General features: G+C 36.9%; 1 protein-coding gene across 9 annotated transcripts in view; it reads right to left on the bottom strand.

Moving 5' to 3' along the window:
• Positions 1-15461, bottom strand: part of LOC150092408 (FK506-binding protein 15-like) — a 398069-nt gene that overhangs the window by 76525 nt on the left and 306083 nt on the right. For all 9 annotated transcript variants that reach the window (XM_090415127.1, XM_090415130.1, XM_090415126.1 and 6 more), the window contains one exon: positions 3048-3155. In XM_090415127.1, coding sequence (XP_090271253.1) covers positions 3048-3155 — 108 coding nt within the window. The remainder of the gene's footprint in view (positions 1-3047; positions 3156-15461) is intronic.

The raw sequence follows: 15461 nt of genomic DNA, 5'->3' as shown, positions 1-15461 counted from the left end.
AACACTAAACATTGAGGGTTAAAAGACTATGAACAAAATGGTTAAAAGTTAATGGTTATGGTTAAAAGACTTGGAATAATTTCCACCTTGGGACATAGAGCCCGTTCTCTTCTTGATGATCCAAATGAATTGCTTACAGAAATAAACCATCTGAAAACTTCTTTCGAAGTTAATGGATATTCCAAGAAAATCATTAACAAATTCCTTCTTAATCCTCCCAGACATCACTCAGAAGAAACAAATAGATTCAAAAGCAATATATCTATTCCTTACATAAGTACTGTTTCACATAAATTAGCAAAAGTTCTAAAAAAATACAATATCAGAACCTTGTTCACTCCACTTCCAAAGATCCGTTCCTTAATTAGCCACCCAAAACCTTGTCATCATCAACTCAAATACCCTGGCGTATATAAAATATTATGTGACTGCGATATTCCTTATTTCGGGCAGACAGACAAATCTGTCGAAATGCGTATGGAAGAACACATGAGAGACATTACTTACAAGAGACAGCGAGCAAGTGCATTATCAAGTCATATCCTCTTCTCGGCTAATCCTAATGATGATAACCAAAGTCACAAAGTCTGCTGGGAAAAATCTACAAACATCTTCCGTTGCAGTGACGAAATAGAGAGAAAAATTGTGGAATCGAGAGAAATCATCTTCAATCCTGTTCATCTAAATAACAACTTAAGCTACAACCTCCCTGATAGTCATTCAGCTGTAATCATGTGCTGGCGTTCACGTGATGCAGCAAGCACGCACTCTCCCAACAATGCAACAAATGAAAGAACAGCTTCAAATACAACTACAACGTTTTAATGCTAATTATGTATAAAGACCGTCTATGATGTTCATAGTCTTTTAACCCTCAATGTTTAGTGTTTTTTCTTTTATAATGTCACCTGAAGAAGGCTGTTACAGGCCGAAACTAGTAGTGTGTTTATATTAAAACCTTTTTAATTAAATCTCGGTTCTAGTCATTCAATTTTTTTCATAAAACTATGTATGTTAACCGAGTCAATGATCATTCTGTCATATATATATATATATATATATATAACAAGATATGATAATACATCAGAAGCTAGTTGTGATGTATATAAATTACCTGTATAATGTATGATAATAACAGGACTCTAGCTTTGATGTAGTAAGTTTGTTTTTTTTTCACCAGAGGTCAGGCCAGTAGTTTTAATACCATGTAGATTGTAGTGTAGCTTGTTTCTTTGTCATAAAAACCTCTTTAATGAAATTAAAGAGGTTTTTATAGGACTGACACTGCAAACTTTGTTCCGTAAATGGTAGATGAGGGGGGGGGGCTCACCTGTGGAAATTGTATAAGAGTGTGGTTAGCAAGGGAAATAAAACTGAATGTGAGAATTACAGAGGTATTTCCCTACTGAGTGTTCCAGGCAAAATCTATGCAAGTATACTTGAGAAACGGTTGAAAAGAATTGTGGAAGAAAAGCTTGGTGAAGAACAAGCTGGATTCAGGCCAAATAGAGGCTGTCAGGATCAGATCTTCACTTTACGACAAATAGTCGAGAAAGCATGGGAATACAACAAAGATCTGTATTTAAGTTTTGTCGATTTGGAAAAGGCATATGACAAGGTGCCAAGAGAGAAGCTATTCAATACGCTGCAGTTATATGGTGTCAATGGGGCATTATATCAAGCAATACGTGAGTTGTAAGTCAGCAGTTAGAATTGAAGGAAGTACAGGAAGATGGTTTAATGTTAAATCTGGTGTGAGACAAGGATGTACATTATCCCCTCTGTTCTTCATTATCTATATGGATCACATTATGAAGGAATGTGGTATTAAACCTGATATCAAAATTGGAGATGTTAATGTCAGCTCTTTGCTTTATGCAGATGATGTTATACTTCTAAATAAATCTGCTACAAGTCTGCAAGATTCTCTGACTAAATTGAATAGCTGTTGTAATAGATATGGTATGAAGGTCAGCAATAAAAAGACAAAGACAATGAAAATAAGCAGAATCATTGAAAATGTCAACTGTGTTGTGAATGGAGAACCTGTGGAACAAGTAAAACATTTCAGCTACTTAGGCACGATTTTTACTGAAGATGGTAAATTAAATATAGAAATAGACAACAGAATCAGCAAAGCTGGTATGGTGGGAAGTCAATTGAATAAATTCATATGGAATAAGAAAGAAATTAGTCGGAACACTAAATTAGCTCTATACAAGACAGTGTTCAAACCAGTTTTAACTTATGGATCTGATAGCTGGGTCAGAAGTAAAACACTTGACCAAAGACTAGAGACCGCAGATATGAGAGTCCTGAGAAAGATTAGAGGCGTGAACAGATGGCATTAATGGCAATATCATATTAAAAATGAGGATATTAGGAAAGAACTTGACATTGTCAGCATCCAGGAATGCGTTAGCAGAGCTAATCTCAGGTGGTATGGTCACTTAAATAGAATGGGAGAGGAAAGATTAGCAAAACAAGTGTTCTCTGCCAGGTTGGCAGGAAAATGACCCAGAGGAAGACTAAGATATAGGTGGATTGATAAGCTACAAAGTGCCTTAGACGATAGAAATATAAGATCTGATAATGTTGGAGTCTGGACAAGTAACAGACTGATTTGGAGGAAAATTGTAGATAGGAAGTTAGTAATGATGTAATTTTTTCATGTAGTACTGTCATATCCTGTACACCCCTTGAGGGTACATAGCAGGAATTTGATGATGTGGTTAGCAAAGGTGTTAGAACAAGATTTTTTTTTTTTTTTTTTTTTTTTTTTTTTTTTTTTTTTTTTGCTTGAAGGATGGTGGATGGGTGGAATGGGTTACCAGAAGGGGTTGTGAGTTGCTTCATCAGAAAATGAGTTTAATTCACACAATATGATGATAAATATTGTGTGAATAGTGGCAAGTGTGTGAATGATGGGTCTCCCACGAGTCTTCTGACTCCATAGGGATACTTGTATAATACAAATAAATTGGATTTCCTTAAAAATAAATTTATAATCATTACTATGATGCTAATAAATTAGGAAACATGCATACCCTTATTGTGTCCAGTATAATCTGCAGAACATCAGAACCAATATAAGATTCTTCACTCCTAAATTCCTTTTGAAAAGATCTGTACAGTCCATTCATAACTTTTTTAATCTAGTAAAATATCAATATCAAATGTGAGTTGATTTCAGTTAAAACTAACACTTATAATTGTGAAAAATACAATATATATAAAACAAAAGAAGTGAAATGAAGAAGTGAAAAGAAAACCTTTGCATTATTCCACACTAAAGATAACTCAAAGTTTATTTAAACTAAAACATTATTATTGGTCACATACTCCATGAATTTATCACCCAGAACCATACACAACAGAATAATTCACCCCCCCCCCAAATGAAAAAAGCACTTACATTCAAAGGGGTGGGAGGAGATGATTTAATTCACTTCAATGAAAAACCACTTAGCAATAGTTACCTGTTCAATATACACCCTTGCTTGATCACATTCACTTAATTCTTCAATAAATTATATATATATATATATATTTATTATACTAATGCTTAGAGAAAATATATGTAATTTATTATCATTATCGACATCAGATTTCCATGGAATTCATCATGGGAAGTCTTCAATGTCAAACATAAGGATCAAACGATACATGCCTTAAATTTGTGTGTGTGTGTGTGTAACCAAGCAAATATATATATATATATATATATATATATATATATTTTTTTTTTTTTTTTTTCTTCTTTTGCTTGGTTACAAATTAAATTATACTAGACATATTATATTATTATTTTAATCCATTATCCAAATGTAAGCAAATTAACTTCACATGGTGGGGATCTTCATCACTATGCTAACTGCATGTGGAGGCAAAATTCCATAATGCACAGCACACTTTCTTTCACAATGCTATGCATTATACTGGTTTCAACCTACACTGAGGTCTCATCCATAAGAGCTAGTGGAGATAATGAAGTCTACATCACCAGAAGTCATAGTTTCCACATGCAATCAGCAGAATGGTGTATACCTGTATTATTAAAATATATAAAATAACATAACAAATAACAAAGAAACAGTACATTGAGTTCCAGTTCCTTACATTTCTGGCATCTCACAACCCATTTCCAAAATTCTTAAGAAATACAATTTAGTGGCTACTTTTCCTATCAACAAATTAATTATCAACAAATCTCCTCTAGCTCTTAGTGCTGCCTATCAAGTTCCTTGCTACTGTCATAGTTCTTACTATGGACAAACTCGATGTTCTGGAAAAGGGAATACAAGAACACTAGTCTTACGTTAGCAACAGTAAATCTGAAAAATCTGGCTTGGCACAGACAAACAAACTGAGGCTTTACTTCACCACCCGAATTTAAACTGGAATGACTGCCTTTCTTTATAGTATAATTTATAGTATAACCAAGTGGAACCTTCCACCATAATACAACTATAGCATTTTTAATAGCTTTTCTCTTGGAACTTTGTCATATGCCTTTTCCAGATCTACAAAACTTAAATACAGATCTTTGTTATATTCCATGATTTCTCTACTATTTGTCATAAAGTGAAAATCTGATCCTCACAGCCTCTATTTGGTCTGAATCCAGCTTGTTCTTCACCAAGCTTCCCTTCCAAAATCCTTCTCAACCATTTCTCAAGTATGCTTGCATAAATCTTACCAGGAACACTCAGTAGGGAAATACTTCTGCAATTCTCATCTTCAGTTTTATTTCCCTTTTTATATATGTGTACTATGAGAGCTCTACTCCAATCATCTGGAATTTGTCCCTCTGACCAGGCCTTCTGAAATATGCAGTGCAGCCACTGTAAGACTCTTATACCGCCATACTTCAGCATTTCTGGTTGAATATCATCTACTCCTGCTGCCTTTCCACATTTCAAAGGCTTGAAATGTGGAAAGGCAGCAGAAGTAGATGATATTCGATCTTTTTCTACTTCAAGTATGGATATGTATTCCTGACTGTATGCCTGTTGAGTGTTTTTTACCACTGTACTATCACTGTAAGACTTTTATACCTTCATACATGAGCATTTCTGGTCTAATGTCATTTTCTTCAGCTGCCTTTCCACATTTCAAGCTTTTAATGGCTTTTTCTACTTCTAGAATGGATATGTATTCCAGATAGCATGCCCACTGAGTTTGTTTTACAACTGTGCTGTTACTGATTGTTTCATTTAGCAATGTTTTGAAGTAATTACTCAATACTTCAACGATATCTTTTTCTCCAGTTTTCATGTCACCTTCATCATTTCTAATTCCTTTTAGAGCATTCTTTCCTCCATTTTTGAGCTTTTTCAACAATCTCCAGAATATCTTACGACTTTCTTGATATTTATTTTCTATGTTCTTAGCAAAGTCTTCCCATGACTTTTGTTTAGCTAGTTTTACACAGTGTTTAGCTTTCTTACATTTGTCTCTGTATTCTCTAAGAGCACAAGCGGATATGCTTGTGCTCTTAGAGAAGCTCTTAGAGAAACTTTTGATATGCTTTCTTATTTTTCTTCATTGCCTCTAACTTCCTGTGTCCACTATGGAGTTCTGATTTTTCTATCCTTGCAGACAACCTCACCACACACCTCTCTGGCTGAATCAATCAGGGTTTTCTTCAAGGCTTGCCATTGAATATCCAAGGTTTGGTTCCTGTTCTCAAACTCTTTCATTTTTCCTTGAATGATGTTTTTGTAATTTAGTCTACAGTTCACATCTGAGAGCTGCTCAACTTTTATTCTCTTTAAAACTTTTTTACATGTTCTTCTTTTCAATATGTAATTCAATTTTATCCTGCTCAAGACTAACTGATGATCCCAATTTGAAATCCTCTATACATTGCATCATCCTACACCAGTGAGAAAACATCACTATCAACAAAAACATAGTCCATGAGACTTTTCTTATTCCTTGCCTCTTCTCTCCATGTGAATTTGTGCACATTTTTATGCTGGGACATGGTGTTAGTAATAACCAGTCCATGTCCTGAGCAGAAATCCAACAGATATTTGCCATTATTATTAGCTTTGCTCTTTTCTCCAAATTTTCCCAAAATATTTTTGTATGTCTGACAATCATTTCCTACTCTGCTATTTACAACAAGAGACATTTCTTTCCATAAGCTGGTGTGAGTTTGAATTTTTTTCAGAAGATTTTGCTTATGTTTTTCTTAATGAATTATCCTTGACGAATTTTTTTTCCAAGTTTGGATGTGTTCGATCAAGTATTTGACTGTATATATAAAGTTTTTTATACATTTTGGGTAAGTACTATACTTCAGAAAACCATAGTTACAACGAAAGTGATTTACTACACCTAATTTTTTGCTTCCGTTACATATCATCATAAGAATCGCCATTGTAGGTTTATATATGTTATAAATAACAGAATATTAACTATTGTAGTGCTGTCAGAGTGAGGAGGAAGATGACACTTATATTGCATTCTCAAAAAGACTGTAAGAAAATTTGAATCCGAGTGGCCTACCATCCATAACCTGTTCCAATTCCTCAGCCTCCCCCAAAGAGACGATGTCCCTGATCATCCTCTGGGAAAAGAAAAAATGGACACCCTTAAGGTCCACCATGACAAACCTACAAACACAATACATCTTAGATAAGAATATGGATGATGGCATCAAAATCCAGCCTGCTACCATGATGGACTATAGAAAACTGACCAAAGTGTTAGATTCAAGTGATACTCAATATCACACTCTCTCTCTCGGCTCGGAGATGAATCTGAAGGTGGTCCTCCAAGGTGTTACAGAGGATGTAACTACAGATGAAATAGAGGCAAACTTCTGCTACCAGGACCTGCTACCTATTAAGGTCAGTAGGATGACCAGAGCTGACAAAAGACCTATGCATCTGGCTTTGGTGGAGATCCATAAAGCTTACAAAAATATTTATGACCTAAGATCCGTCTGTGGACTCAAGATCATCCCAGAGCCTCTGAGGAAGAAAGCTTCAACTGGACAGTGCCATAGGTGTCAAAGATTTGGACACGCTCAGAGACTCTGCAAGGCAGAGTATAAATGCCTGAAATATGCCAGGAGCCACCCCATCACTTGCACAAAGCCAAAAACCACCCCAGCTAGTTGTGCAAACTGTGGTGGCCCTCACCCAGCTAACTATAAAGGATGTATTCAACACCCGAATAATAGACGGTCTGAAACAAACAGACAATCCTCCGCCTCTATCAGCTCAAGAACACCTCCACCTCTGGTTCCACAGTCTCACAGTATTCAACAATATGTGACAGAAATCCCACTGCCACAGTCTGAGGCCCCTAAGAGAACAAACTACCAATGGCAGGCAAGGACTTATGCGGACATGGCCATTGACAAAATGGCAACGAAGGAACAGAATCAATCAGCAATGCAGTCAAACCTGACAACTGTAATTACTGCCTCCCTGGCAAATATGCTACAGGATTTCAGCAGGTCCAATCCTTCACCAGCTGCTAAAAAAGATTCCTATATGAAACACAATCAATCCTCTCAGCACTCATTGATGAACAGGAATAAACTAACTCCAGACTCTCTACAGATTGTAGTGTAGATTGCCAATGGCCTCAAACACAAGATTATGGAGCTCCAAGTGTTCACTCAGCAACTTCAGCCAGACGTTGTTTTGATAAGTAAAACACACCTGAGGCCATCGGGCAGACCCCAAATTAGGGGATATCACCTCTACAGAACTGGCTAAATTACAGAGTTGTGGCACTGCAATCTTCATTAAAAATTATATCCAACACCATACAGTAAACCTCCCCCCCCCAAAAAAAAACCCCACTACTCTCGAGGTCATTGACATGGAGGTTCTTACCAGCTCGGCTGGCAGACTGAAAATTTACGCTACATACAACCCACTGCAAAAAACACTACTGCACACGAATCTGGATGCCATCCTAGATGCTAGAGATCCCATCTTTATTGCTGGGGACTTAAACCCCAAACACCTGGCATGGAATTGTAGAACCACAAACAACAACAGACAGATCCTCGCCCACTACACAGGTTTAATTTACACTGCTGACATCTTGGATACAGCCATCCTGCAAAATGTTAAATTTCGATATAATTTAAGAACATTAAATTAAGGGGATATTAAATCCCACATTGTTTTTAAAACCGAATAAGAAACTCAAAGATTGGAATCAGAGAGTTTCATGCCAAATATAGAATACTATAAAAGTATCGGCAATTACTAGCATGAGCTAATGCAAGTAGTCCTAGTACGTAGTACAATACCAGGCAACTCACAGCAAAGGTGGTCAAGTTCTGATCGCTATTCTTGGTATTTTCCATAATGTAAAAACACATTTCCTAGGAAATGTAAGCTGTTATTACATTATGGTGGGAGGTCACTACCCAGACCAGTTTCAGCCGTTTTTGAGGCTTCATCAGTGAGTAGCTAGACCAAATTAATACCAAAGGGTATAGCAAAAAGAACTTATATACTCTGCTATAGGAGTTGTCAAACAGGTGCACCCATTAAGTTGCTTAAATATAAAGAGCCAATAGGTTTCATTTCGGCAATATAAACATTATATTTATATCGCCGAAATGAAGCCTATTGGCTCTTTATATTTAAGTAATTTAAGAACATTAAATAAGCTTTCATCAGACCATGATCCATTGCTATTACAGCTGGCAACACAACACAACCTGTTCCCCCCCCCCCACACACACACTCATTCATATCCTGCGAAAAATTAGCAAAAGCACTCCTGGAGTTCATTGACCCTGTTCCTCCTATAAGATCAAAGCAAGAAATTGAAACAGCAGTCAAAAATTTTACTCAGTAAATTAATGCAGCCATAATGGCAGTTACCATTTCCACAACTCACTCCACATCCAATCGGTTACCAGAGGATATTACGAACATGATCAGAGATAAAAAAAAAGCTAGAAAAAGATTTCACAATACTCGCAACCTCAAGACAAAAGAATCCTTAACAGATTAAATGGAGCTGTGAGAGATGCTCTCTAAACCCACAGGGATCAGCCGTTGGAAGATAAGTTGGCTTCCTTCTCACCTGCGGATCACTCCTATTTGGGGACTCTTGAGGATTCTCAGAAACAAAAACCAATCTCTTCCTACTATACAATCAGACCTGGGCCTTGTGCACATGGATACAGAGAAGGCAGAAACCATTGCGAAAAATTTAGAAGGGCAGTGTAGACCTGCATATGAAAACTTAAACTTTAACCACTTGTATAAAATTCATCATCATATCAGACACATACTTAAACTTTCTGATGCCTGTACTAATCAAATCATTCCTACTTCACCAGCAGAAATCTACGAGATCATTAAGAATGCCAACAACAAAAAAGCTCCTGGTCCAGATGGCATCACCAATAAAGTCATTAAACTACTACCCTGCAGAGTCATTGTGCACCTTACCAACATAATCAATGTAATCATTAGATTCCGATATTTCCCTTCCCTGTGGAAAACTGCTTATATAATCCCTATTCATAAACTAGGCAAAGACCCACCTCTACAAGAAAATTATTGTCCGATTAGTCTGATTTCAAACCTGGGAAAGATTGCTGAAAGTGTCATCCTCACCAGGCTCCAATCCACAATAAATATGTTAAATATCCTTCTATATGAGCAATTTGGATTTCGTCAACATCAACAGCACTCAACAGATCCATAGACTAACTGAATATATCACCACAGGATATAATTGGCATCAACTTACTGGAGCTGTCTTTCTGGACATGGCCAAGGCCTTTGATAAGGTGTGGCTTATGGTCTGCTCCACAAGCTCATGGCCTTTCACATCCCACTATAGATGGTACAGTTGATCCAATCATACCTCAGCAACAGATTTATGCAGGCCAAGATAAATGGAACTATATCTTCCAAGTGCCGCATTCTGGTTAGAGTACTGCAAGGATCTTTACTGGCCCCAATTCTGTTCTCGATATTTATGACAGATATTCCGCAGAACCCAATGTCATCTATCTTGGCTCTCTAGTCACCAAAAAACTTCAAGAAAATCTACAGATATTAGAAAACTGGTTCTCCAATTGGAAATTACAAGTAACCCCCTCGAAGAACATAGCCATGCTTTTCACCAGAAGAACAGTATCTCCTACAGGAGACATCTTCCTGTTTAACACCAAAATTCCTTGGAAAACAAGTCAGATACCTTGGTGCACTGCTGGACTGACCTTAAACTACCACATCAAGAATTCGTGTGCAAAGGCATCAAAAGTCATTGCCCAGCTCTATCCTCTAATTAACAGAAACAGTAAATTACACACCAGAATCAAACTGATGATTTATCCTATAATCACATATGCTTCACCAGCATGGAGCCATACTGTCGATACTAATATCCTCAAACTGCAGGGAGTGTAAAACAAGTGCCTATGTATGATTCTGAACTCCCCATGGTTTGTCAGAGATATTCAACTTCATCAGGACACTGACATCCCTTATATCTACTCTTTCCTTTAGTTTCTTGCAGCAAAGTATTTCCTAAAAACATCTACACATCCCAATCTAGTGTAACAAGCTGCTGACTATGATGAAACAGATCTCTACAAACACAAAAGACCTAAAGCCATCCTAATTTCAAGAAATCATCTATAATCCTTGCCCTCTCAGGGGGAGCATATTGCTCATAAACTTTTTCCTTCACTGTATCCATTTCCGATAGTGGGGAATATGAATATCATCAGTTTAAGTTTTTAAGATCCACAAGAAGGACCAACTTTTCCTTTTTGATTGTATCAGTTGCTTTCTCTAAAGCCTCAAAACATTCTCCCACTTCTACCTTAGTGGAACCTTCTGTGGGACCACAGAACAAATAAGTCTCAGTGTCCAGTTCTCTCATTCTGATATTTGCCCACATCACTCTACTTGATATTGCCTGCCATTCAAGAAGATTAGCCTCATATTTTGTGGTGAATACTATAGCTACTCCTTCTTTTCCTTGATTGTCATTGCCTGAATATAACATTTTGTATTTATTTCTTAGAAAGTCCTCACCAGTTTTTGTCTTTTTTTGTTTCAGTCACCGCTATTATGTGATCTGGTAATCATCCAGTTCCTCAACTAGCTCCATTTCTTTGCCATTCAGACTTATATTGATAGTACTGATCTTGAACTCTGGTGATGTTGAGTTGGGGTGTGTTTCAGGATTTGTTCCAGTTACTGAATTTTAGCTGTTTGCCCTAGTTCCCTGGTGAAAACAATAGGGGCATTGTTTAACTGGCCAACGTCCCAGCCAGCATTAAATTTGTCATGTTGTACCATCATTTTATATTGTGGTTTAAACCAATAAGAATACAATTTGATCAGCTAAATCCCAAATTGCCAGCCCATCCACATTCGTTCAGTATCCAGGAAGATATATCACAGGATGCACCATGAGAAGGTGAGGATTGGACTTTAGGTCAAAATCCCTGGTTGGTTCTCCACATTCCTTAAAAGGCTATGTGGAGGTCTACTCCCAGTTATACAGCTTTGACCCTTAAGCACCCCGCCTGATTTTAATTATGTTAATATTGATTGGATCTAAGAGATGGAATCAGAGAATAAAAATAATGAATTTCTTGAGTTCTTATAGGACAACTATCTTATACAATATGTAACGGAGGGCATACAACAATCAAGACTCTTAGATACGATCATCAGAGGATGTGAATGGAGTGTCTAATCTTGCCCCAGTTGGTAAGAGTGACCATGAGGTGAACACCTGGGTTGTATCCTGTCATGTGGAACTACAGAGCTATAGCCAGTTATATAGCATGGAAAGAGGAGATCAGTGAAAAGGAGACAGATCCTTCTTGGGTACTGTTCAAGAGCAGTCTGACTGCCAGAGGTGAAAAGGCTAAATAAAGTAGGAGTAAAATAGATGAATGAAGAGATTAAGCACGAAATCTTGAAGAAGAAGAGATGCTGTGGAAACAGCACAAGATGAATGCTGGTAATAATCAGTTGCAGAAAGAGTACAATGAGCAGGCCAGGAAGGTGACTCAGTTTGTAATGGCAGTAAAAGTGTAGTATGAGCAGATATTAGTTAATTAAGTGAAGAAAACTGCTAGTGAGTTCTTTTGGAATGTGGCATGTAGGAAAAAAAAAAACTAAGGCAAGATGATGTTAGTTAATGACAATGACAGATTGGTAACTGATGTTGTGTGTTCTGTTCTTCTTTTAACTTATTTTTTCTAAATTTTGTTTGCACCTTGGGTTATTTCAGCTTCGTTCCTCCCTTACTTGTCAATCCCTTAGTTACAGCTATCTATCAAAGTTCCCAACCTTTCTGTGGCCTACTCTTAATCGAACTCATGTGCAAATCTTTCAGACAAAGAGATTGCCCCAAGGTAGAGCCAATTCTCCCTAGCTGAAAATCTGAAGTCAACTCTTTTTTGGAATTAAGAAAATTTATTTGTTTAGCTGCGCCATCTTAATTCCTATACAATAGAATTAATATTGTCAGAGAGTCAGCCCACAGACTATTACACGATTTAGCAATCTAATACGAAAAAACTCTTATGATACTTATATTAATATTGCAGTCGTAACCAGTTTCTGCACTTTAACTTATATAGGTTCTATTCATAGCAAGTGGTGCATTGGCTTGAAGGATCAGACATGTATTTTGGGTAAAGAAAACATGAAAGTTTATTTATTCTAAGTAATAGTATAATCAAAAATTAATCAAAAATTATTTAAATGAAAAGTCTCTATAAGTAATGCTACACTAACAGACAATATCTATAATACAATCGGCATTTCACATTAAGGGACATTGGCAGAGCCGAGCTGTCTTAAACCCCCAACCGGCCACGACGTTGAGATAAATCTGGATACGAAGCTCTAAAACCCACTGAATAACATGGATAAGAAGTGCAATTTGGTGTCATTATTTCATCCACATTGGCCGGAGAGGTTAATCCCGCTCACTTATTACAGCCACGTATATGAATATCTTACTCTCTCCTCAAATATTAAGATATAACACATCAAATTAATCTAATGACAATGCTTAAAACAACACACTTCTAGAGCTACAAAGTTCTTGCTAGAAGATTAGGTATTAGAGTCCTGAATTCTATCAACAAGTCCGATCACAAGAAATTTTACACTATCGCTCACCCTGGCCTTAAATTACAATACAATGGACATAAAAACAAACTCTACATTACCGACCAGGTCAATCTTTCAGGAGACACTTCTCATCAGATCTTCTTGTAGGCTTCCTTCGGGTGGTTACCTTGTTCTGGGATCAATTGTTCCCCGTCTCAACTTTCTAGTGATTTCAGTCACGAATCACTTCTTTGTCTCATACTCGAAATTCTTCTGACGGAAAGGTATAGCTGGAGCTGCACGAAATTTCAACGTTTGCTGGTTGTCTCGTTGCATCGATGACAATGCTCGGACTTGGCCGCTACTTAACCGTATCGTCGCCGCTTGACCATCCTTCGTTCACCCGAATGACTTCTACTCGACTCCAACACCACGAGAAAAGGACCACAAGAGAGAGAGCTTGTGCCGCCAAACCTTTTATATTCCTCTGTGTCAGCTCTCCCTACTATGCCATCAATTGCAGATGCCACCCAAGCCTTTTTGCATACAGTATCTTCTCCTCTCTGTTGCGTCTCCACGTGGGTATCTCACACGTGCCTCGGACCTTGTATAGCTACTGCCTGGGGTCATGTTTATAATCCGATTATACAAGTCTGCATTTTGCTCTGACTTTCCTGTTACAATATTACTTTTACAATCTCTTATTTCTTGTCTATTATTTACAGGACCATTTATAAAATAATACATAGTAAAATACATAAAGGAACCATTATTACTATATTTACAACTTCGATTTTTACCTATTTACAAGTATTTCTTTTGGGAAACTTTGCATCCCAGTTAAATCCCGAATGAAATGCTTAAGGACAAATTAAGCCTTTCATTCCAGATTTAACAATCAGGATATTTCATTCTCATGAATGCAACTTCATGAGAAGCTGGAGTGTATAGAAGGTATGGTGGAGTAGGATTGACAGTGAGTGAGCAAGAGGAATATGTAGTTAAGAATTAATTGAGGTCCTACTGTCTCATTAACTTGATGTTAATGAGACAGTAGGACCTCACAATATATCACTACATCTTTAAAGAATGCTCCAGGGAATTACTAGCACATTTAGCAAACTTATTTAACACGAGTCTTGAAACAGGGCAAGTCCCAAAGGAGTGGAAAGAGGTGAAATTGTTCCACTTCAAAAACTGGAGGGGGATAAAACTGAGCAGCATGGGTTTGTTGGTGGGGGGGCATGTTTTTAGCAACCTCTTTATGTATTACAGCAAAGTGACAAATTTGCTGGATAAAGGAGATGCATATACAGTGCTATATTTGGACCTTTCAAAAGACCATTGGCAGACTGCCAGTGACACTAGTCAGTCAGATAGATGACTGCCTGTCACATTACCTCTACCATTATTCATCATCTACATGGATCATATTATGAATTAAAGTGGTATTAAATTCTCAGATGATGTTATACTCCTAAATAAATCTAGTATAATCCTGCAGGATTTCCTGACTAAACTGAATAAATGTGGTATGAAAATCAGCAATAAGACAAAGAAAACAGGCAGAAATGTTAAAAACATGAACTGCACCATGAATAATGGAGACAGAAATTTTTGTGAAGATGGCAAATGAAATTTGGAAACAGACAACAGAATTAGCAAAGTGGGTATAGTAGGAAGTGAACTGAATAAATTTTCCTGCTGGGATGGTAGAAAAAAGACTCAGAGGAAAACAATCTACATGAATCAATACAGTAAGAAGTGCCTTAGAAGACAGAAATATAAGATCTAATAATAATAGACACCGGACAGATAGCAGATTAATTCCGAGAAAGATTGTCGAGAGGAATTTAGTAATGATGTAACTTTTATGGCATGCAATTATAAGATCCTGTACATCCATGAGGATACATACCAGGAATTTGATGATGATTTTTAATATCAGACCTCCAAAACAGTCAAAATAATCATCACAAGAGGATCATATTACAAAAAAAAAAAAATAAATAAATAATCAAACTGTGCTTTAAATCCACTCATCACACTTTCAGGCAACACATTCTGCTCACCAATTACTCTTTGTACAACACTCCATTGCTCACAACCTCCTTAAAAAACTTCCTGAAAGCCTCTCTTGTTCTATCCTTGTCTCTCTCTACTCTTAAAAAAATCTACCCCCACATTAATATGGTAAAAATCCTTCGCCAAGTTACTTCTCATTCACATCCATGCACATTTTCTTCTCATATCCTGTACAAAATAAATTCCATATAAGTCGGCAGGATTCCCTGACTAAATTGAATAACTGAATAATAAATCTGGTATGAAAATCTGCAATAAAAAGACAAAAGATTAAAGATAGGCAGAAAC

This window comes from Typopeltis vanoorti, chromosome 26 (assembly GCF_054136105.1).
Source record: "Typopeltis vanoorti isolate ZY-2024b chromosome 26, IOZ_Tvanoo_1.0, whole genome shotgun sequence".
Lineage (NCBI taxonomy): Eukaryota > Metazoa > Arthropoda > Arachnida > Uropygi > Thelyphonidae > Typopeltis > Typopeltis vanoorti.
The sequence above is the reverse complement of the archived record's forward strand: the minus strand, read 5'-3'. Positions and strand labels throughout refer to the sequence as shown.